Source organism: Thamnophis sirtalis, unplaced genomic scaffold (genome assembly GCF_051295495.1).
Source record: "Thamnophis sirtalis isolate CommonGarterSnake01/CBP01778 unplaced genomic scaffold, rThaSir2_p1.2 scaffold_14, whole genome shotgun sequence".
Lineage (NCBI taxonomy): Eukaryota > Metazoa > Chordata > Lepidosauria > Squamata > Natricidae > Thamnophis > Thamnophis sirtalis.
The window spans coordinates 2,289,903-2,313,586 of NW_028261394.1; the positions used below are offsets into that span (position 1 = coordinate 2,289,903).

At 48.1% G+C, this 23,684-nt stretch overlaps 1 protein-coding gene across 1 annotated transcript in view; it reads right to left on the minus strand.

The window, feature by feature from the left end:
- The window catches only part of MICALL2 (MICAL like 2), a gene marked incomplete in the record, with an annotated part of 29,363 nt that extends 6,816 nt beyond the window's left edge, over nucleotides 1-22,547 (minus strand). The window contains 12 exon segments of the mRNA XM_087729233.1: nucleotides 1,092-1,203; nucleotides 1,562-1,717; nucleotides 2,028-2,167; nucleotides 3,744-3,976; nucleotides 4,056-4,083; nucleotides 5,114-5,371; nucleotides 7,292-7,954; nucleotides 9,257-9,378; nucleotides 9,728-9,921; nucleotides 11,171-11,312; nucleotides 14,397-14,445; nucleotides 22,389-22,547. Coding sequence (XP_087585359.1) covers nucleotides 1,092-1,203; nucleotides 1,562-1,717; nucleotides 2,028-2,167; nucleotides 3,744-3,976; nucleotides 4,056-4,083; nucleotides 5,114-5,371; nucleotides 7,292-7,954; nucleotides 9,257-9,378; nucleotides 9,728-9,921; nucleotides 11,171-11,312; nucleotides 14,397-14,445; nucleotides 22,389-22,531 — 2,240 coding nt within the window.
- Nucleotides 22,548-23,684: the final 1,137 nt, after the last annotated feature.

Here is a 23,684-nt window from a genome sequence, read left to right on the forward strand (position 1 = left end):
TCTCGTCTCAGCAAGATCTGCTTCTCGTGGATCAGTTTGAACCACTCCACCATCAGGGCGTCTTCGGAATCATCTGAACACAAGACCAGAGGAAGAGGTCAAACGGGGCATTCTCCATCCCGCAAGAGCCTCATGTTGGCCCTGTGAGGTAGGCCGGGTGGGGAAAGAACCCAGCACCTGCGCAAAAAACTCCCTAATTTGGGAAAGGAGAGGAGGAAGGAAGGAAGGAGAGAAGAAAGAGAAGAAAGGGGGGTAGGAAGGAGGGAGGGAAGGAGGGGAGGGAAGCAAGGAGGGAAGGAAGGAGGGAAGGAAGGAGAGAAGGAGAGAAGAAAGGAGGGAAGAAAGGAGAGAAGAATGGAAGGGAAGGAAGGAGGGAAGGAGAGAAGGAGAGAAGAAAGGAGGGAGGGAAGGGGGAAGGAGGGAGGGAAGGAAGGAGGGAAGGAAGGAGGGAAGGAAGGAGAGTAGGAGAGAAGAAATGAGGGAAGGAAAGAGGGAATGTAGGAGAGGAAGGAGGGGGAAGGAAGGAGGAAAGGAAGGGGAAAAGGAAGGAGAGAAGGAGAAAAGAAAGGAGGGAAGGAAGGAAGGAGGGAAGGAGAGAAGGAGGGAAGGGGAAGGAGGGAGGGAAGGAAGGGGAGTAGGAGAGAAGAAACCGAGGGAAGGAAAGAGGGAGGGAGGGAAGAAGAAGTAGGGCCGTTGTAAGATAAGATGGATCTATGGGATGTTAAGAAAGCAATCTTCAAGTATTATTGTCAACTGTAGGGAAAAATTGTTATAAATACATATTATTAATAACAGTTATGAGATCATATAATTGTGAATGTATATATGAAATTGTTAAAATAAAATAAAAATAAATAAAAAATAAATAAAAAATAAAAAAACTCCCTAATTTGGAAACTTCTCTTCATCTTGTTCGTTATTCGAGAAGGAAAAAAAAAAAGCAGAAGCCACGTTATTTCTGCTTTCCAGGCCTCCACGAGGACTAGAAACCTGGATGTTTCCAAAACTCTTTTCAAAAGGCGACCGGGAATCACCCCCTTTGGGCTCTTATCCGTTTGGCCAGGGACCCCCCACCTCACCTCCCTCGCAAGGCCCGCAGCTGTTTCTCCAAGGAAATCCCCTTCTGCTCCAGCTTGTCCAGATCTCTTTCAATCTGCCGGATTTCCTTCTGGATCTCTTCCTCAGGGACGTAATCCGGGGGAGCTGAAAGGCGTCAAAAGACACGCGATTCGCACACACACACCCCTCTGAGGCTCACGGCAGAAAGCAAACGTCGGGCCCTCCCAACAACCCTGCGAGGTAGGCCGGCGGCTCGGCTGGAACCCAGAGCCTACCTTGGTGGGAGAGGTCGCTTCCTCACTCAGAGGCTTCCAGAAGGTTCGGAGAGGACGGCCGGGCTGAAAAACGAAGAAGGAAAAGTTGCCGTCAAAGGCCTTCTGCGGGACTACAATTCCCAGCATCCCTCAGCAAGGGCTCTCCTAGCTGGGGATGATGAGAACTGTAGTCCAGCAGTGCCAGAGACTCAGCGTCTAACCATGGAAGCGATGAGAGAGAAACTGACCGGGCGCAACCACTGTTTTGGACGGGCTCCATTTCTCTGCTTTGGCGGTAGCTGGTTGAGGTTCCCACGGCTCTTTCCCTTTCTGCCAGCTGCTGGAGTCATGCAGATGTGACGCCAACAGCTTCTTCTTCGTCTGTGGTTGAACAGCCAGTGGTGCTACCATTGGAACAAAAAAAAATGGAGAGAAAACCCAGCTTACGAGCGAGGACTTGAGTTCAAATCCAGCTTTCAGCTATCTCGATGTGCGAGATGCTTCTCGTGAGGGACGGGCCCATGATTGGACAAAGTTACCACCAAGAGGGCCGAAATAGAGGAAACTGAGCTACCCAGAGATCTCTCTCTCTCCCCCTCCTTCATGAGGACTAGCGTCTTGCTCGAAAGGTTTTGGGAGCCCAAAGGAGAAATAAAATGGCCACCGGTCTTATGGGAATTCCCCAGATCCTTTCAAAGCAGGTCTCGGTCGTACCGGAATTGGGAACTGCCGGGGAGAGGACTGAAAGAGACGGCCTGCTGTCATTTTGTCTCGGTTTCACCTGTACGTTGATCTCCACTTTGTGAACATCGGTGGGTTTGGGGGGAATCTTGGCTCCGTCCTGGCAGGGGGGTCTGCAGAAGAGGAGAGAAGCCGTTGCCATGGAAAGGCCCTCACCAACTTTTTGTGCCAAGGAAGGCAGAATCTGGCAGCCCCGTACCAGATTCTGCAAATCAAATAGAATCAAAACCACGGGAAGCCTCCGAGAAGTTGTGAATGCCCCAACACTGGAAGTTTTTAAGAAGATGCTGGATAGCCATTTGTCTCAAGTGGTGTAGGGTTTCCTGCTTAGGCAGGGGGTTGGACTAGAAGACCTCCAAGGTCCCTTCCAACTCTGGAATTCTATTCTACTATTTCTATTCTATTCTATTATTTCTATACTATTATATTCTAATTTCTATTCTATTTTATTATTTCTATTCTATTCTATTATTTCTATACTATACTATTATATTCTAATTTCTATTATATTCTATTATTTCTATTATATTCTATTATTTCTATTCTATTCTATTATTTCTAATCTATTCTATTCTAATTTCTATTCTATTATTTCTGTTCTATTCTATTCTGTTATTTCTAATCTATTCTATTCTATTCTATTATTTCTATACTATACTATTCTATTCTAATTTCTATTATATTCTATTATTTCTAATCTAAGCTATTCTATTATTTCTATAATATACTATTCTATTCTAATTTCTATTCTATTCTATTATTTCTAATCTATTCTATTCTATTATTTCTATACTATACTATTCTATTCTAATTTCTATTCTATTCTATTATTTCTATACTATACTATTCTATTCTAATTTCTATTCTATTTTATTATTTCTATTCTATTCTATTCTTTCTATACTATACTATACTATTATATTCTAATTTCTATTATATTCTATTATTTCTATTATATTCTATTATTTCTAATCTATTCTATTCTCATTTCTATTCTATTATTTCTGTTCTATTCTATTCTATTCTGTTATTTCTAATCTAATCTATTCTATTCTATTATTTCTATACTATACTATTCTATTCTAATTTCTATTATATTCTATTATTTCTATTCTATTCTATTCTATTATTTCTATAATATACTATTCTATTCTAATTTCTATTCTATTCTATTATTTCTAATCTATTCTATTCTACTATTTCTATACTATACTATTCTATTTCTATTCTATTATTTCTAATCTATTCTATTCTAATTTCTATTCTATTCTATTATTTCTATTCTATGCTATGCTGTGCCATGCAATGCTATTCGATTCTATGTGGTGCTCAAAAGATAACGGTTATCTTTTGAGAGCTGAATGCAATGAAGTTTCATTTAATGCTGATTAGTATACATTTTAGAACCATGTTTACAGTATTTGTAAAGCAAATCATCATGGTCATTAAGCGAATCACATGGTGGTTAAGCAAATCCAGCTATCCCGATTGATTGGATGGGAGGATGGCCCATCGCAGCCCCATGACTACAAGACACAGTGTCTGAATTGGGACCCCAGGGCTCTTCATGTTACAATGGTCTTCATGGCGCGGGCAGTAAATCACTTTTGCCAAGCCTGCCATAACTTTGAACCGCCGTAAGTCGAGGACCCCTTATATTCTGCCTTCCCTCTTTTAATTAGCACTCACTTGACCGGCTTCAGCCTGGATCTCCAGTCTTCTGGGCTCTCCAATTTCTCTTCTGCCCCCAGGCCACCTTTCACTGAACGAGAAACAGGCAAAGGAGGGTGAAGCATTAAACCAGCATTCAAGGTTTGCACTCCTCCTCTTCCTCCCGAGACCCAGCCGTCACGCGGAGCGAAGTGAATTACGGGGCGGATGAGCAAACGCAAAAAAGCATGCAGCTGACACGACCGAGGTTCCTTTAGTCAACAAACCGAGATTGATTGCTTTCACAAAGGAAAGGGAATTGGGTTGGATCGCGGCTTCCATCCGTCCCGCCTCACAGCTGTCTGGGGAATTTTGGGAGCTGAAGGCCACCCATTTTAAAAGTCGCCCCAGTTGAGAATCACCGGTTTGAACATTAACTGGGATTTATGGAGATTCTCGGTCCTCCTCCTTCAGCTCTGACTGGGTCCCTCCCTCCACCATCCAGTCAGAATCCGAAGAAGCTTCTTGGATGAACAAGCGAAACGTCTTCAAAAGAAAAAAAAAACAGAAAGTCCAGTTGCCTCTTGGGAAAAAAGCACTTTGGGGAAAGAAGGGGGAGGGAAGGAAAGAAGGGGAGGAAAGGAAAGAAGGAGAGGAAAGGAAAGAAGGAGAGGAAAGGAAAGAAGGGGAAGGAAAGGAAAGAAGGAGAGGAAAGGAAAGAAGGGGAAGGGAAGGAAAGAAGGAGAGGAAAGGAAAGGAAAGAAGGGGAAGGAAAAGAAAGAAGGAAAGGAAAGAAGGGAGAGGAAAGGAAAGAGAGGAAAGAAGGGGAAGGAAAGGAAAGGAGAAAGAGAGGAAAGAATAGAAGGGGGAGGAAAGGAAAGAAGGAGAAAGAGAGGAAAGAAGGAGAGGAAAGGAAAGAAGGAAAAAGAGGAAAGAAAAGAAGGGGGAGGAAAGGAAAGAAGGGAAGGGAAGGAAAGAAGAGGGAGGAAAGGAAAGAAAGGGAAGGAAAGGAAAGAAGGAGAGGAAAGGAAAGAAGGGGAAGGAAAGGAAGGAGAAAGGGAGGGAAAAGAAAGGAAAGGAAAGGGAAATGTCTATGGACATCCTCTCTCATCCAGGTGATGGTTATCTCAAAGGTGCTTTTCCCCCCAAGAGCCAAATTGCACTTTCTGATTTTTCTCTGAAGACATTTCGCTTCTCCTCCAAGAAAGCTTCTTCAGCTCCACCATCCAGTCAGAATCTGAAGAAGCTTCTTGGATGAGAAGCGAAACGTCTTCAAAACAAAAAACCAGAAAGCCCAGTTTGCCTCTTGGGGGGAAAAAAAAAAGCACCTTTGGGGATGTTAACTAGGTTTGAAATCATTCAATTGACTCTCTGTGGATTTAAATCATGATTCGAACCCAACCCATCACAGGGACGGCTGCTTCCTACCTTTAGCCACCTTGGTGTCCCATTTACGTCCCGCGTCGGCCGATGTGCCGATGGACCCATCCTTGATTTTGTTCTGGGGATCAGCTCCGACCCCCCATTTGTGGCTAGGATCCTTGGGGAGAGGCGGCGTTTCTGCCCCTTTCGGGGTGTCTGCCAAAGCTGGCTTGTTCAAGGGTTTGCTAGCTGGGGGATTCTGGATTTGAAGACTCCGCAAACCAGAGAGGGCAGGAGAAGATGGGCTGTTGGAAGGAACAGATGGTTATTATCTTCTTGGTTAAGAAAAGACCGAACCCCGGCTCCCTTCCAAAACTGCCCTCTTCCAGCATATTAGTTTAATAAAGAAATAAAACTGTAACCAACAAGATTCCACAGCAAATCAATCCATCAGAGATCAAAGTTGTGCTAAAATATTCATGACTGGGAGAGAGACATGGGAACAAGGCCAGCCAATGAATAGGCATAGCAACTAAGTCAGCCAATGGGAGCTTAAACAGATCCGAGTCTGTGCAGAGAATTGAAACAGAAACTTAAGAAGGAAAGCAGTCTGCTGCTCTGAGAAGTAAACTAGCAGTCCGCTAAAATGAAACTAACTGCTTGTGTTCGCTTGTAACTCTCCTGCTTCGTATTTACTTGGAAGAACCAGCTGTTGGTATTGTGCATTTATTCATTTAGTCCTACGTATATTAAAGAAGTGAATGAATCCAGCTGCATCAGTTATCTGTCTGTGCTTCTGGATTTGAATTCATGCCACAAACTCTTAAGAAGTTGCATTTTTGCCAATTCCAGGGTATGTTGCCCCCCACCCCACCCCACAAACGCCCCTCTTTGCAAAGTTAAATCTGCAATTTAAGAAAACCCGGATTGGTCTAGTGGTTAAGGCACCAGGCTAGAAAGCAGGCGACGGTGAGTTCTAGTCTTGCCTTAACTGTGAAAGCCGGCTGGGTGACTTTGAGTCAATCGCCAGGTGAAGGTGAGTTCTAGTCTGGCCTAGTTCTAGCATTAGCCATGAAAGCTGCCTGGTTGACTTTAAGCCAATCCCTAGGAGAATGGGAGTTCTAGTATCGCCTTAGCCATGAAAGCCTGCTGGGTGACTTTGGGCTAATCACCAGGAGACAGTGAGTTCTAGTCAAGAAAACTGTCTGGGTGACTTTAAGCCAGGCACTATTGGAAGCCTCCTAAAGGCTCTGCATGGCCATTTCAGGGAAGGGGGCGCGGTTTTGGGAGGCAAAAAATGCTGTATTCAGTGTATAAGACGCACCCAGATTTTCAGCCTCTTTTTTGAGGGGAAAAGGTGCGTCTTATACTCCGAAAAATACGGTAAGTGTTATCTGACACGGTGACGATTTTTGTATATCTCATTTTACTTTTCTTCTTTATAACTGCTATTCTAATAGCAAATCCTTCGTAAAAGTTATTGCATTGCATTTTTTTTTAATTTTTAAAAAAAGATTTTATTGGTAAAAAGAAACTACAACATCCATAACTTGTAAAAAACAATACAACTACATTTCGAGATATTCCCATACTATCAAATCCTTATAAACATCAAAGGTTAGGTATCTTATTCCTTCCCTCGCTCTTCTCTTCCCTCATTTCTTCTTTTCCACACCCTTTTCTTCCCTCCCCCCTTACTTCCTTCTCCCCTGCCTTCCCTCCTTTCTTTTCTCCTTTCCTCCTTTCCTTCCCCTCCCTCGGTCCCCCCGCCTTCTCACATACCTTTCCTCCTTCCCTTCCTCTTTCCCTCCTCCTTCCTTTTCTCTTAATCTCCCTCCTTTCCTCCCTCCTTCCTTCCTTCCTTTCAACTCTCCTTCTCTCTTTCTTTCCCTCCCTCTTTCCCTCTTTACAACCCTCTCCTCTTCCCTCCCTCCTTGCATTGCATTTTTGATTAAATTATCTTTTCGTGTATATATCATTTTAGGGTACTACTCCCCCCCCCCCACACAAAAGTGGTGTTATTAGCCATCAAACATCAAAAATACACTTTCCCCCCCCGAAAGTTTACCACAATTTTGGCCACTACTAGAAGGAAGGAAGGAAGGAAGGAAGGAAGGAAGGAAGGAAGGAAGGAAGGAAGGAAGGAAGGAAGGAAGGAAGGAAGGAAGGAAGGAAGGAAGGAAGGAAGGAAGGAAGGAAAGGCCAGTGTGATAGCAAAGGCTCACCTGTTGTGCGCCAAGGATCGGGGCGCTGCGAGGCCAACGCCTCCTGGCTGTGGTCCTGGTAAGGCACGCTGAAGGACGCTCCGGGCTTCGTCTTTCTTGCTGTCGCTACTACCAACGGGGCCCTGAGTTCGAGAGACGGGCGTTTTCTCAAGGATTAGGACAGGCTGCGCAGGAGCGCTGGGACTTTTCGCCGGTTCCGCTTTCCTCGCAGGGAAGTCAGAAGTGCCCGGATCAGCCTGGGAAAACTTCTCCCGCGCCTGCTGGATTCGGGAGTGCACTTCCGTCGAAGGGGAAGCCACAAGCGGGTCCGGCGTTGAGGCGGGAGGGTGCGGCCGAAGGAGGTTTGGACTTGGGGAGACCCCGCCGGATTTAGGACTCCGGGGATTGGACGGTTCCTGAGCGGCTGCCAGTTGGGGAGCCGCGATGCTTTGGAAGGCCCTACGGGGTTTGGGCACCGGCGATGCGTCCGGCGTGGGCCCTAGCCCCTTCCCACCATTCCCTGCAGGGGTCTTGGAAGCGGCTGTCTTCTTCTCCGTCCGGCTCTCCTGGGCAGGAGGCGCCAGCGCCGAGTCAGCTCCCGCGTGGCGGTTGCAAAGGAAGGTTCCGGGGCTGATCCCCGCTTTGTAGTTCCCGCTCTGCAAAGTGCTGGAGCATTTTTTGCACCTGGAGGCGGAATTTGGGGACAAATCGTGACCATCTAACAGGGCAGTGATGGCTCACCGTTTTGTACCCGTAATGCAATGTGTGCCCGACACCCCCTCGCACGCCCCTGAACATGGGTCCTGCCACAGTGGTGGGCTGCAGGCGGGATGCTCTGGAGCACCGGGTATGGTCCTCCGGAGGGCCCACCCGAGCTCCTTACCTGTCCTTTAAAGCAGTGATCCCCAACCCCCGGTCCGCGGACCGGTGCCGGGCCGTGGAGTACCTGGCACCGGGCCGCGCAGCGGCCGGGGGCCATGATCGCTGCAGCGGCCGGGGGCCATAGTTTCTTTCTGTATGCAAATTAGGGCTAACTGGCACAAGGGGTGTTACTGGACCGCTGGTGGCATTCTGACGTCACCAGCGGCCCACCGCCCCCCTGTGTCCAGCGCCGCCCTTCTCATTCCTTTTCAGCGCTTCAGCGCTGGCCGATTCCTGAAAAAAACCTAAGAGCGCCTGCGCAGCTACGTAGGGCTAGCGTAGACAGCGCTAGTAGCTTAGCCTTGCGTAGGCGCAGTTTGTGCTACGCTATCTACGCTAGCCATACTGAACAATCAATGTGTCATCGTGAACAACGCCCCCCCACCCCTGCGCGCGCTCAGTGGGCCACGGTAAAATTATCAAAGGCTGACTGGTCCGCGGCGATAAAAAGGTTGGGGACCACTGCTTTAAAGCCTTCGGTGCTTCCGCGCGTGGCACATTCAGTACCTGCGCAATGCTCCGCCGAGCAGCTGGAGCATAGCGGAGGCTTGCGGAAGCCTTGCTGGCAGGTACGATGTGCTTCCCTGCAGCCTCCTCGGACCAAAAAGGGCCAGGGGGGGGAGCATCACACTCCCCCGCCCCTATGCATGTGTGCATGACCACTCCGCTTGCTCACGTATGCGCGCCGTCTCATGCATGTGCCCCGCTTCCCTTGCAAGCACGGCAGAGACCCCAAAACCAGCTGGCTGGTGGGAGGCGCATGTGCGGGGGAGCTAAGCTGGGGCCATGGCCCGCGTGCCCGCAGGGAGGGCTCAGCGTGCCACTTGTGGCCCATGTGCCAGAGGTTCCGCCATCAGGGTGATAGGGAATCAGGTTACGAAGTCAAGAGTTGAACTCCACCCATCTCAGTGGCCGAGGTTGAGGCCCGCTGGGCCACCGCAGGCGTTAGAGGCCGCCCAATCCCTACAGCATCCTCGCCCCTCCCCAAACCAGACCCCTGAAGCCCGGCATGGGGTTGGGGTATCAAGGGCAGGCCCTGACCAAACCCTCCCGAGGGAATCATACCTAAAGCAGTTCCTGTGATACAGCTTCCCGTCCATCAGGAGGCGTTGCACCAAGTGGACGTGAGTTCCGCAGACGGCACAGTTGCTCGGCTGAGCATTGTTCCTCTCAGCTAAGACCCGTCTCTGGGAGGCAGGAGGAAAACAGGGATTCAAAAGGAAACACACACACACACACACCTCCATCGAGCCCCAAAGACCCTCCCCTGTTTTACTAAGGGATTTCTCAGCAGTTCCCCAGCGGAGCCCCTTCTCTGTTCTGATTCGTTTAGCCTTGCACTTATGACCGGAGGCATCACTCTGCAACCGTATCGTCACAATTTGCAACTTTTTTTGGCTAATTTCCTTTAAAAAAAAACGCCCTAAGATACACTCTGTTGATCCATGGAGGTTCTATTCTGAAACACCCAGCTGTCATAAACACAGAGAGAGAGAGAGAATCAGCCTCCAGGGCAAAAGGCTTGGTGTGACGTACTTCGACCGTCGGAGAGGTCTCCATCCCCATCCTGCGCCCCACCACAGCTGGCTCCGCTTTGGGCTCGAGAGGAAGAGGGGGTCTCACTGGCTGCTGGGTTGAACTCGGGGCCCTCGGCTCGGGGACCCCTTTTTTTTCGGTCGGCTGCTCAATGGGCTCGGAAGCCGGGCGCTTGATTCCAGCCATCCCTCCAACTGCAGGAAAAGGAGGAGAGTTGAGATGCCAGCGGCTCTCATCGGGCATATAAAAGAGACACCCAGGGCACGATTGGGTAGCTTCGTCCGGGAAACTGGCACGCAATGCAATCTGATTTACCTGCCTTTTATTATTAAGATAATTTATTGCTTATTGAGGTAACCATCTGTTTTTTTTAAATTATCAATATTTCTTTTCCCAATTTAAAGAAACTTTCCTTCCTTCCTCTCTTCCTTCCCTCCCTCTTCCCTTCCTTCCTTTCCTCCCTTCCCTCCTTCTTTCCTTCCTTCCCTCTTTTTTCCTCCCTCCCTCTCTTCCCTTCCCTTCCTCTCCAACTGTCTCAGCAATTACCACTCCAGTTTTGCTGCCCTCTAGCCCTTGGGTGTAACACTGCATCTGCCCCTGGAAGCTCCATCTCTAGCTATCCTGCTTGGGAAGAGAACCGTGGTTTATGTCGAGCTGGCTGCATCTTGGGTTCTTCGTTGTTCTTGTTTAATCCTTCCCATCCTCTAAACTTTTTCAGAGGCTTCATAGGAGCCCCCCCCAGTGTGGACAGGACTTCACGGCAGTCCAAAATCTGGAAGGAGGGAGCAAGAGAGAGAGAGAGAAGAGAGAGCGAGGAGAGAGGAGAGAAAGAGAAAAAAAGAGAGAGAGAGGAGAGAGAGAAGATAGAGAAGAGAAAAAGAGAGGAGAGAGGAGAGAAAGAGAGGAAAGAGAGAAGAAAGAGAGAAGAAAGAGAGAAGAGAGAGAAGAGAAAAAGAGAGGAGAGAGGAGAGAGAGAAGAGAGAGAAGAGAAAAAGAGAGGAGAGAGAGGAGAGAGAGAGAGAGAGAGAAGAGAGACAGAAGAGAAAAAGAGAGGAGAGGAGAGAGAGGAGAGAGAAGAAAGAGAGAGAAGAGAGAGAAGAGAAAAAGAGAGGAGAGAGAGGAGAGAGAGAGAGAGAGAAGAGAGAGAGAAGAGAAAAAGAGAGGAGAGGAGAGAGAAGAGAGAGAAGAAAGAGAGAGAGAAGAGAGAGAAGAGAAAAAGAGAGGAGAGAGAGGAGAGAGAGAGAGAGAAGAGAGAAGAAAGAGAGAGAGAAGAGAGAGAAGAGAAAAGAGAGGAGAGAGAGGAGAGAAAGAGAGAGAGAGGAGAGAGAGAGGAGAAGGAGACAGAGAGAGAGAGAAGAGAGAGAAGAGAAAAAGAGAGGCGAGAAAAGAGAGGGAGAGAGGAGAGAGAGAGGGAGGCAGGGAGGGAGAGAGAGAGATACTCACTGGGTGACTTGCCGTGGAAGTAATTGTAATATTGGGAGACGTAAGTGAGGATGCTCAGTCGGTCGGGCACCCTGAGGGTCACCATATCTTCGGCGTCCAGCAAAGCGGGGATGCCCAGCTCCTTCTCCGCAACTCGGAAAGCCTGGGAGATGCGAACAGAGAGGTTTTAGGAGATCTCCTTCTCTTTAACCAAGCGGAGATCCGTGCCCAAATTCTTTTGTAGGACAGCTGGGGATTCGAACCGCCGACCTTTCGTCCGAGCGTCTCAGCCACTGAGCCACCGCGTCCCTCATCAAGCCCTCTAGTCCTCATTAGGAAGGCTCTCTGGTGCGGTCGGAAAAGAATCTCGTTTTCCAAGCCTGGAGTTGAAGCCCGGCCAGGCCACGGAAACTCAACGTGGAGGCCCAGCTCCTTCCCCGGGACATTCCATTCCTTCAGCCCCTCGACCCACGCTTGGCCTGCTGGACGCGGCACAGAGGCTTTGGGTGGTCCAAGCCTCCTTCCTTCTCACACGCACATCTGGCAGCCTTTCCTTCCTCGCAACCACTGGCTTTCCCAGGCACTCCACATCCCAGGATCTCAGGTTTCCAAACAGCGAGGAAGGAAGGGGGACAGAGGAGGATCTGGTTTCCAGAGGGAAGGCGGAAGGCATTTCAAGAGGCGGCCGGATCGGGACAAGGGAGCCCGGCGGACTGGGAGAAAGCCAGGGTGAAAGGACATGGATCTAAATCCAATCATGGGTTTTTCAGGGAGGATTCCCGGAATCATTGGGAATCCGATCTGCTTTACAGAGTGGTGAGGAGGACGAGAAAAACGAAGGGAGGAGGAATGACTAAGGCTGACCTGTTCTCCTTGGAAGAGGAGCAGAAGGGGATGGAGAGACTGGGACAGAGAGAGGGAGGGAGAAGGGAACAGGAGATGGAGATGGGAGAGGAATGGAAGAGGATGAGATGGAGACAGGGATGGGGAAACTGAGGCAGAGACTGAGAAAGGAAAATGGAGGGAGATGGATAAATAGAAATAGAGCAATAATGAAATGGATAGAGAAATAGATGAAGATAGTCAGATGGATGGATGGATGGATGGGTGGGTGCGTGGGTGGGTGGGTGGGTGGGTAGGTAGGTAGGTAGGTAGGTAGGTAGGTAGGTAGGTAGGTAGGTAGGTAGGTAGGTAGATAGATAGATAGATAGATAGATAGATAGATAGATAGATAGATAGATAGATAGATAGATAGATAGATAGATAGATAGATAGATAGATAGATAGATAGAAAGAAGATAATGATAGATGATAGATAGATAGATAGATAGATAGATAGATAGATAGATAGATAGATAGATAGATAGATAGATAGATAGATAGATAGATAGATAGATAGAAGATAATGATAGATGATAGATAGATAGATAGATAGATAGATAGATAGATAGATAGATAGACTATCTTAAATATAATATAGATAGATAGATGATAGATGATAGATGATAGATAGACAGACAGACAGACAGACAGACAGACAGATAGATAGAAAGATGATAGATGATAGATGGATAGATGGATAGATAGATGATAGATAGATAGATATAGACAGAGTGGTGAGGTGGCCTAGAAGGTGGAGCTCCTGCCTCACAATCAGGAGGCTGTGAGTTCAATCCCAGGTAGAGGCAGATATTTCTCTCTCTGTGCACAATGAGAATATGCCTGCTGAACACAACTCCGCATTGGTGACAGGAAGGGCATCCGGCCATTAAACACTCTGTTATTTCCATTCAGTAGCCCGGACCCCACCCCGCAAGGGATTATGCGGGTCGTTAAATGACGGTGGCAGACAGGTAGTTAGGCAGATAGACAGATGACAGACAGATGCATCAAGACTCTTCCCCCTTGGAAAAACTGGCATTCCAGAATTTAAACTTCCATAAATGTGCACCTACATTCACGCCACCCTGTTTCACAACCTTCCCGTCCACCCCAAGTGCAATCAATAGCAATAGCAATAGTTAGACTTATATACCGCTTCATAGGGCTTTTCAGCCCTCTCTAAGCGGTTTACAGAGGTCAGCATATCGCCCCCACAATCTGGGTCCTCATTTCACCCACCTCGGAAGGATGGAAGGCTGAGTCAACCCTGAGCCTAGTGGGATTTGAACAGCCGAACTGCTGAACTGCAGTCAGGCTCAGCTAGCGTAAGGTAAATCACCAGTCACTTGGTCCGATCCAGATCAAGAGCCAACCCTTTGCCAAAACGGGGTTCAGGGTGGCAGCTGCTGGTGGTGCTTTTGAGGGGGAGGTGCAGATATTGATCAAAAGGTCCTCACCCTACGACTAAGACAGGTGAGCCGTTGCCCCAATTCAGCTCCGCCACGCATGCCAGCCAGCTGGTCTTCAGTTTTCTGCCGCACATGGGCCATGGGCGAGGGGGCTGCGCACGCACAGGGGTGGGGCACATTTGCAGGGGACGCATGAGCGCTCGCTTCGCCACCGCTGCCTTAGGACAACTTCCCCTCCATGCAAATTGGCAAGTGCTGGAAACCTCGCCAAACGGGTTTTTCTAGACTGCCATGAACCGAAGGCGAAAGTGAGTTCAAGATTAATCCACCTGATCTCCCCGTTAATTTTGAAAGTTTGGCCTCTTCCAGATAAGACTCTGGGGTTCCCCTCCAGGCCTCCAACCTGGAGCCCCTCCATATCCAAGGTATCCCAAGTGGCCCACCCCAGGTATTTAGCCTGCTCCACCAACGCAGCTCACGAACGTTGCAGACAAACAGAAAAAGCCCAGGGGGGGAAAAAAATTGAGTAATCCTACGCAGGGCAAGCAAACGGCTATTTCTTCCTCTCTTTCTTTTTCCACAAAGGAAAGTTAATGGTGTTGAGTATCTGATTTATGAGCTGTTTGTTCTGATCAAATCTACCTGAGGTCAAGGTGCACGAGAAAAAGAGGCAGGAGGTAAAACAGCCTCGAGGGAAACGAAGAGGAGGCGAAAGCAATAGTTAGGCTTATATACCGCTTCATAGGGCTTTCAGCCCTCTCTAAGCGGTTTACAGAGTCAGCATATCGCCCCCAACAACAGTCTGGGTCCTCATTTCACCCACCTCGGAAGGATGGAAGGCTGAGTCAACCTTGAGCCTGGTGGGATTTGAACAGCCAAACTGCAGAACTGCAGTCAGCTGAAGTTGCCTAGAGTGCTGCATTTAACCACTGCGCCAAGGGAAAAAACCACCTTACCAGGGAATTGTTCTCGAAGATGTTTTCCTTGCTCAGGGAAGTGAAGTCTCTGAAAGACAGAAAGAAAAGCAAAAGTTATTATAGAGAAACAAGTAACAACAGGCCAGGATTCACCGCACGGTGCCTGCCAGGCCAAACTTTCTCCCTACCCTCACAAGCCAGCTTTCCCGCTATTCTGAATTTTAGGATGTTTTCCCCTATCATTCCTCCTCTCCTGGAACTTGAAGATGGAAGACAGACTTCCAAAGATGAATTAGGGGACTGGAGGATAAAACATACCATGAATGGTTGCAGGAACTAGGTATGCCTTGTCTAAGGAAGAGGAGGACCAGGGGACACAAGATAACAGCCTTCCAATATTTTAGGGGCTCCCACAAAGGGGAGGGAATCAACCTCTTCTCCAAAGCATTTAAAGGCAGGACAAGAAGGAATGGGTGGAAGAAAAAAAATCCAACCTAGAACTATAAGGAGAAATTTCCTGACTGCGAGAACAATGAGCCGGTGGAACAGCTTGCCACCAGAAGCTGCGGGTGCTCCATCACTGGAGGCTTTTCAGAAGAGATTGGACAGGCATTTGTTCAGAATGGCCTAGGGTTTCCTGCTTGAGCAACGGGTTGGACTAGAAGACCTCCAAGGTCCCTTCCAACTCTGCTATTCTGTTAAGTCTGAATGTTTTTGAAGTTTAGCTCTTTGTAACCACATGGACATTTCCCCTGTAATGCCGACTGGCGACTACCCGGAGGAGAGCCTTCTCTGTGGCTGCTCCGACCCTCTGGAACGAGCTCCCCGTGGAGATTCGAACCCTCACCACCCTCCAGGCCTTCCGCAAAGCCCTTAAAACCTGGCTGTTCCGACAGGCCTGGGGCTAAAGAGCTGTTGCCCCCCCCCCCCCCCGGTCTCGAATGGTATGACTGTTGTGTGTTTTTTAAATTATGTATTGTTATGTTTCGTCTTTTTATTTCCTGTCTGTACCCCGCTTCCCTGATTGAATTGTGAGCCGCCCTGAGTCCCCTTTGGGGAAAAGGGCGGCATATAAATGAAATAAAATCAATCAATCAAATCAATCAAACAGTCGTGATTCAGTTCGGCTATCTCATCCTTCAGGAATCTACCTGCCCTTACATGGCTGTTTCAAAAAAAATAAGAGATCCACTGTCAAATTCTAATTAACAATTCCATACATCTGCTGAAAGTTTCCAAGATCCAGATCTGCCTTCTGGGAAATCTCATCCATCCACAAAGAAATCAGGGATTTGGAAAGCAATTCTACCCATAATCACAACTGCCTAAAAGGGATGGCTTTTTGCAAGTATCCTAAATCCCATCGTGCAGGGAGAAACTGAGCTGGCTGCTGTTCCCCCTAGTGTGAATCGAGCTATTAAAACCAGCAAGAAAATTCTCCTCCTGTGGCATTAAAATCTCCTTGTGCTAATAGGAGGAACAACTAAAGATCTAACTTCAAAGAGTTGGGCAATACAAGCTGTTTTTTTTTTTCTTCCTGGAAAAACATTCATGCAAATAAAAATTAAACACGGGTTGTGAAGAGGGAAGAAAACGATTCAACAGAATTCCGGAAAACGCCTGCAGAAGAACAATCCCATCTCTTGGCTAAATAATCTGGAAGATACACCTGGACGACGGGTGAGTAGGAATTTGGGGACAGATGGAATTTCCAGCCTGGGTTTTGGCGATGTAAACAATAATAGCAATAGCAGTTCGACTTATATACCGCTTCATAGGGCTTACAGCCCTCTCTAAGCGGTTTGCAGAATCAGCATATCGCCCCCACAGTCTGGGTCCTCATTTCACCCACCTCGGAAGGATGGAAGGCTGAGTCAACCCTGAGCCTGGTGAGATTTGAACCGCCGAACTGCAGATAACAGTCAGCTGAAGTGGCCTCCAGTACTGCACTCTAACCACTGCGACACCTCGGCCTTAAATCTAAGGCAACAGGGAACAAATGTACTTACACATGAAACAATGTCTTAACTGAATTCTTGGGGCTCAGGATTTCACGAGGAGACCCGGTCCAAAAGTGAATAATATTGGCAATCGTAAGTTTTCCAGCCGAAGTTCAGGGCAATTCCGCCACTACAGAAGGAGTAAGCCAGCTACTCTGTCGAAAGGAGTTGGCACATCCCTACGACTTGACAATGATCCAAGTGGGCCACAAAGCCCTGATTTAAATCTCACATCAGCCAGAAATTCACCTGAAGGAATTTGGAAGATTGACAATGTCTGGTCTTTTGGTCTTCTGGAGCAACTTTAGGTTGCTCCAGGTGAGGAAAACAAAACTCAACATTCTTGGATTTATTTACGCACGTGCCTGTAACTTCCCAACACACACGAGCTAATTATGAAAGGATGACACCCCAACATCCAAGACAACATTATCTTCACAACCAAACATTCTGTCCACAGAGATTCAGCCTGGGACCGTGATGGTGGCACACAGAGCCATTGCCGGTTGCTCCCCTGGGTTCCAGAGCCGAGGGGGCGCAGTGGTTAGGGTGCAGTACTGCAGGCCACTTCAGCTGACTGTTATCTGCAGTTCGGCGGTTCTAATCTCACCGGCTCAAGGTTGACTCAACCTTCCATCCTTCCGAGGTGGGTGAAATGAGGACCCAGACTGTGGGGGCGATAGGCTGACTCTGTAAACCGCTTAGAGAGGGCTGAAAGCCCTATGAAGCGGTATATAAGTCTAACTGCTATTGCTATTGCTATTCCCTGGTTTCTATCACTTATCCTAGCCGAGGTGGCGCAGTGGTTAGGGTGCAGCACTGCAGGCCACTTCAGCTGACTGTTATCTGCAGTTCGGCGATTCTAATCTCACCGGCTCAAGGTTGACTCAACCTTCCATCCTTCCGAGGTGGGTGAAATGAGGACCCAGACTGTGGGGGCGATATGCTGACTCTGTAAACCACTTAGAGACGGCTGAAAGCCCTATGAAGCGGTAGATAAGTCTAACTGCTATTGCTATTGCTATTCCCTGGTTTCTATCACTTATCCTAGCCGAGGTGGCGCAGTGGTTAGGGTGCAGTACTGCAGGCCACTTCAGCTGACTGTTATCTGTAGTTCGGCGGTTTCAAATCTCACCGGCTCAAGGTTGACTCAGCCTTCCATCCTTCCGAGGTGGGTGAAATGAGGACCGGGATTGTTGTTGGGGGCAATATGCTGACTCTGTAAACCACTTAGAGAGGGCTGAAAGCCCTATGAAGCTGTATATAAGTCTAACTGCTATTGCTAACTGTTATTGTGGTGCTCCTCCTCCCCCCAGGTAGGCACTCCTGTTTTGGCACTGGTGCCAATACCATTCGCCAACTCTGGCCTAGGAGACATTCCGACCTCCAGGTCCAGTGGTGCGTGGGGCAGACCCTTCCTTGATGAGACCTGAACCGGGTACTGAAGAGATTTTGACCCACAGCTCTCGGGAAGACACGAGGGGAGTGTGGGCTCCCCCCAGCCTTGCTCGCCGAAGACATGACAGCGCTGAGATTTGAAAGAGGGGAGGAAACCCCCCCACTGATCAGCTCCATTGCTGCCTCCACCCGAACTCTCCCTCTACTGTTTGACTCACAAGCGTTGTCACATCTAAATGCAAACAGCCAACAGTTGTCAGGCCTGTTAGTGGAAGACGTCTAAACATCAGCTGGGAGACTGCCGAGCGTTTCCATCCGCCGGCAAACCCTTGTTTGCTTTAAACCCGCCTTTCCAAGTGTCATTGCAAACATCTGTTCTGAAATTCATGTTTTTGTTTCAAGACAAACAAGGACAAGGGACTTTCCGGTTGTTTTTCATTGAGCCGAGACAAGCGGTGATGGTCTGAAGCGCTAAGGACTGGTTGGCCTCCCAAGGCAGGGCCGAGAGGTCAGAAACATCAAGATGGCGTCCGCGGTGCCCATAAAAAGTGGGCGGGGCTTGGAGCAGACCGCCGTGGCGGCCATGTTGAATTTTTTTGGCTCTCCTTGGGAGACCTTCCTGGAGTCAGGAACAACCACACGAAGCAACCTCGAAGATCTGAGAAAATCCGTTTTTATTTATTTATTCCATTTCTCTAGCGGGCCATCAAGTGACTCTGGGCAGCTTCTAATTCTAAAGTTATAAAACAAGTCAAACTTTTTTTTTTTTTAAAAGAAATACTGGTTGCCCGGCTTCCTCTAATTTCCCCTATTTTATTGGATTGGATTGGATTTATTACATTTATATGCCGCCCTTTTCCCAAAGGGGACTCAGGGCGGCTCACAATTCAAGTCAGGGAAGGGGGTACAGACAGGGAATAAAAAAGACGAACATAACAATACACAATTTAAAAGCACACAACAGTCATACCATTCGAGGAGGGGGGCAAAAAGCTCTTTAGCCCCAGGCCTGTCGGAACAGCCAGGTTTTAAGGGCTTTGCGGAAGGCCTGGAGGGTGGTGAGGGTTCGAATCTCCACGGGGAGCTCGTTCCAGAGGGTCGGAGCAGCCACAGAGAAGGCTCTCCTCCGGGTAGTCGCCAGTCGGCATTGGCCGGCGGATGGAATTCGGAGGAGGCCTAATCTGTGGGATCTGATCGTCAATTGGAGGTAATTGGCAGCAGGCGGTCTCTCAAGTACCCAGGTCCAATACCATGAAGGGCTTTATAAGTGACGACTAGCGCCTTGAGCTTTATCCTCTCCATCTTCCCGTCTCTGGATGTTACTTTGCTTTTATTGGGATGAAGACAAGCTAGAAAAACTCACCCTAGCTGAACCCAAAATTATTTAGAAGGGGCCACATTTGATCAATGGACTTTCCCCCCGATCGTATCTCGACCCAAATATTATGAGATGCATTTTGAAAAGTACCAGCAAGTCATCACGGTTTAGTTTTCTGCCAACTTTCTAGCCTTCCAAAAGCTTCATGAGAGATACATTTTATTTATTTATTTATTCAATTTCTTTCCTGCCTATCTTCCCACCAGGTGACCCTAATCCACCCCTGGATGCAGAAACTTAGCACATCAAGGGAAAACACTGCGTCAGAATTCTGCTGGGGATTTAATTTAATTTTAATCGATTTAAATCCCTCCCAAGACAAGAACCAGCAATTGGTAGCTGGCTTTCCATGTGCCAAAGGTTGTTCTAGATAAAGACTCATTCAGCCACATCAACCGTGATTAAACGTTATTTTATGGCGTCCAAGTTTAATGATTTCCCTATTGGGATAAATATTATGTTCTTTTCCTGTAGTTAATGTGCGTGTGCGTGTTTTGGGCCTGTTTTTTCTCTCTTTTTTTCTTACTCCTTTTTTGTATAAAAAAGAAAGAGAAAGAAAGAAAGGATGGACGGACGGAAGGGACAAAGAGAGGCAGAAAGAGAGAGACGAAAGGAGGGAGGAAAGAAGGGAGAGAGAGACAGTGAGAGAGATGCAGAGAAAGAAAGAAAGGGAAGGAAGGAAGATAGAAAGAGGCAGAGAGAGGCAGAAAGAGAGAGACAGAAGGAGGGAGGGAGGAAGGGAGACAGAAAGAGGGATGCAGAGAAAGAGGGAACAAAAGAAAGAAAAAAGGAAGGAAAGAAGGAAGGAAGGAAGAGAGAAAGAAAAAAGAGAGAAAGGAAGAGAAAAGAAGAAAGAGAAAGGAAGAGAGAAAAAAGAGAAAGATAAAGAAGAGAGAGAAAGAAGGAAAGGAAGAAAAAGGGAGGAAGAAAGGGAAAGAAAGAAAGAAGGAAGGAAGGAAGGAAAGAAAGAAAGAAAGAAAGAAAGAAAGAAAGAAAGAAAGAAAGAAAGAAAGAAAGAAAGAATAAACTAACTCCATGGCTCTCGTAAAGAGATATAAACTGGAGATAAGAATGGGGGCTTTGTTCCCAACCGTCTTAGCATTCCATGGGGGATGGTCCTCTCTTCACTGGGGTCAGTCAGTCACATGGAAGGAAGTGACACATATGTGTCCAGCCACAGCAGAGTTGGCCTCGTCTTGCTCACAAACTCTTGACTCTGTGGTTGCACGGAGGATGACATCAGATGGGTGAAATTGTGTGGGGTGGGGGGAGAGAATTGGGAAATAAATGACTTTTCTGTCTGACTCTTATTGCGAAGGGGACACACGTAGAACGTGTAAAGAATGACAAGGACTTCCTAGCTCTTAAACTTCAACTGATTTTTAAAAATTATGATTTAGGGGAAAAATACTATTCCATATAATGGGTGTTATTATACTGGACTTGGTTACAAGTGGGAAAACTCAACATTCACCCTGGATTCATAGGGGATATTTGGATCCAGCATTAACCTGAATGGTCTGTTTTACAAGATTGGTGTCAGAACAATTACAATTCTATCTATCTATCTATCTATCTATCTATCTATCTATCTATCTATCTATCTATCTATCTATCTATCTATCTATCATCTATCATCTCTATCCATCCAACCATCCATCTATTTATCTATCTATCATCTATCTCTATCATCTCTCTCTCTGTATGTGTCTATCTGTCTATCATCTATCTATCTATCTTTCTATCTATCTATCTATCTATCTATCTATCTATCTATCTATCTATCATCTCCATCCATCCATCCATTTATCTATCTATCATCTCTCTGTGTCTGTCTGTCTGTCTATCTATCTATCTATCTATCTATCTATCCATCCATCCATCCATCTATCATCTATCTATCTATCTATCTATCTATCTATCTATCTATCTATCTATCTATCTACATCCATCCATCCATCCATCCATCCATTTATCTATCATCTCTCTCTCTCTGTATGTGTCTGTCTATCTATCTATCTATCTATCTATCTATCTATCTATCTATCTATCTATCTATCTATCTATCATCTCTATTCATCCATCCATCCATCAATTTATGTATCTATCATATATCTGTGTGTGTGTGTGTGTGTGTCTGTCTGTCTGTCTATCATCTACCTACCTACCTACCTATCATCCATCCATCCATCTATCCATCCATCCATCCATCCATCCATCCATCCATCCATCCATCCATCCATCTATCATCTCTATCCATCCAACCATCCATCCATGCATCAATCATCTATCTATCTATCTATCTATCTATCTATCTATCTATCTATCTATCTATCTATCTATCTATCTAATACAATCTTATTTTATATATCTATAAAATCCACATATATAGAGTTGACTATAGGCCAGGTCCAATAGGCCAATCTCGGTCTGCTTTATTAATTAATTTATTAATTATGTTTTTGCCAGAGAAAATGCTGCCACTGCAGATAGCAAGGTTCAAAGGTCAAGGATCACATGCATAAGGAACATATTTTTTCTAAATCAGAAAATAGAAACCCATTTGAATATTTAATGGAATTTATATACTGTAATAAACTGTTTATGGGACCTGACTTTTCATACGTCCTGCAATATCTGAGCAGCTCCTCTCACCTTTGGCCATCTCAGAAAGCAAAATGAAGGCAACGCAAACATGGATGCCACACATGGAAAGGACGCACCACCAAAAATGCTCTGCCAACCCTTGGAGGAAAATGTCCAGGCAAAACTTTTCAATGCATCCTTTTCAAAAAATAATAAAGGTGAAACTCAAATAAAATAGAAGAAATGCATAAAGCCAATGCAAACTCTTTCCTAAATACACCCTGCGCCCTCAAGACGGTTCTTTGGTGAAGCTATGTGGCATCAAACCGCACCTAAACAAACGAACAAACTCAAAGAAACACAAACACACACACACACACACAGCCCTTTCTGCAAAGGTTTATGCCAAACTGGGAGCTCCCCCCACTGAATTCCAGCAGGATTCCTCTGGGAGATGCCCAACAGCCTGGGCATTGGTCATGCCAAGACCGAGCATGAGGGACCAAGGTTCTCCAGCTTTTGAGGTTCTAGGGGTAGACTGCCTCGGGAGCTGGAAGCTCCCCTTAACTTCCGCGCGGGGGAAAAACCAGCGCTCCCCTTTCCCTCCTTCCACGCTTCCCCCCTTCCCCTCCCAGGAAGGGGGTCACCCCCCCCCCCGGCGTCACTCACATGAGGTCCGGCCTGTGGCGGTGCAGGATGGCGCAAAAGGCCAGCCCGTCCCGGAACGAGGTGGTCATGTTGGTGACGGAGACGCCCTTGTAGCCTTCGCACTGTTGCTTGCACCAGAGTTGAAGCGCTTGGGTGGGCGACATCCTGAATTGCGCGGGGGGGGGGTGTCGGGGAGCGAGGGGAAGGGGTGAAAACGAGCAGGAAAGAGGGATGGGAGAAGAGCAGGGAGGAGGAGTGGGAGGGGAACGAGCGGGGGAAAAGGAAAGAAAAGCTAAGAGGAGGAGTGCGGGCAGGAAAGAGGGATGGGGAGGAAAGCAGGAAGGGTGAGGGGGAAACGAGCAGGAAAAAAAGGGATGGAAAGAAAAGCAAAGAGGAGGAGAAGTGAGGGGGTCGAGCAGGAAAAAGGGGATGGGGAGAAAGGCAGGAAGGAGGAGTGAGAGGCGCCGGGCGGTTCTTCCCGGAGAGGAAGAGCCTGAATGGGAAAAGAGAGGAGGGGGCTGCGGCCTTTTCCCGGGGTTTCTCCCCCTTTCCAAAGAAGAAAGAAGAAGGGAAACGGGGGAAAAAAGAAGGACAAGAAGAACTTTTCTCCGCGGGCAGCGCCAACTTTACTTTCCGCCCGCCGGGAGCTCCACGCCTCCCTCCTGCAAGTCGCCGCCCCCGCCTGGCCTCGCCTCCCAGCCGGAGGGGCCGCCGCGCAGCTGAGAGCCTCCCCCGGCCCAGCCCCGGCCGCCATCCAGCCGGCCGGAGCGCATCTTCCCCCGGCGGGAGGATCCCCTGCAACCCGGGGGAAGGAGAAAGCCAGAGCCACGCCGAGCTCCCCAAACGCCCCGCCGGGCGCTGTCCAAGCCAAAGCCCCGCAAGGCGCCGGATCTGCGGGGAGGAAAGAGCCGCCAATGGCCGCGGCGGGGCGGGAGCGGCCGGGGCCCGGCCGGACCAGCGCCTGCTCCGCCTTCCGACGCGGGGGAAAAGGGCGCAGCAGGCAGGGGGAGCCGCCTTCGCGCCATCCGGGGCAGCTAGAGGGCATCCAGACGAGCCCCGTCTTCTGAAGCAAGGGGGGGGGGCTTGTGGGGAGGGGTCGGGAAGGGCGGGGCAGAGCAGTTTGCTGGAGCGCAGCTGTAAAAAAAAATGGCTTTGAAAGGTCCAAAAGAGGCGGAGAGGCAGTTTGGGGAGGGTCCCCTCGCCCCCACTAAGGATCCGCCGCAAAGCAGCTTGGCGACCCACACCCCTCCCGAACGGAATACTTTGCAAAAAGCGTCGCAGGGGGATCCAAATGCACCCCGATTATCCTGTGGCTGA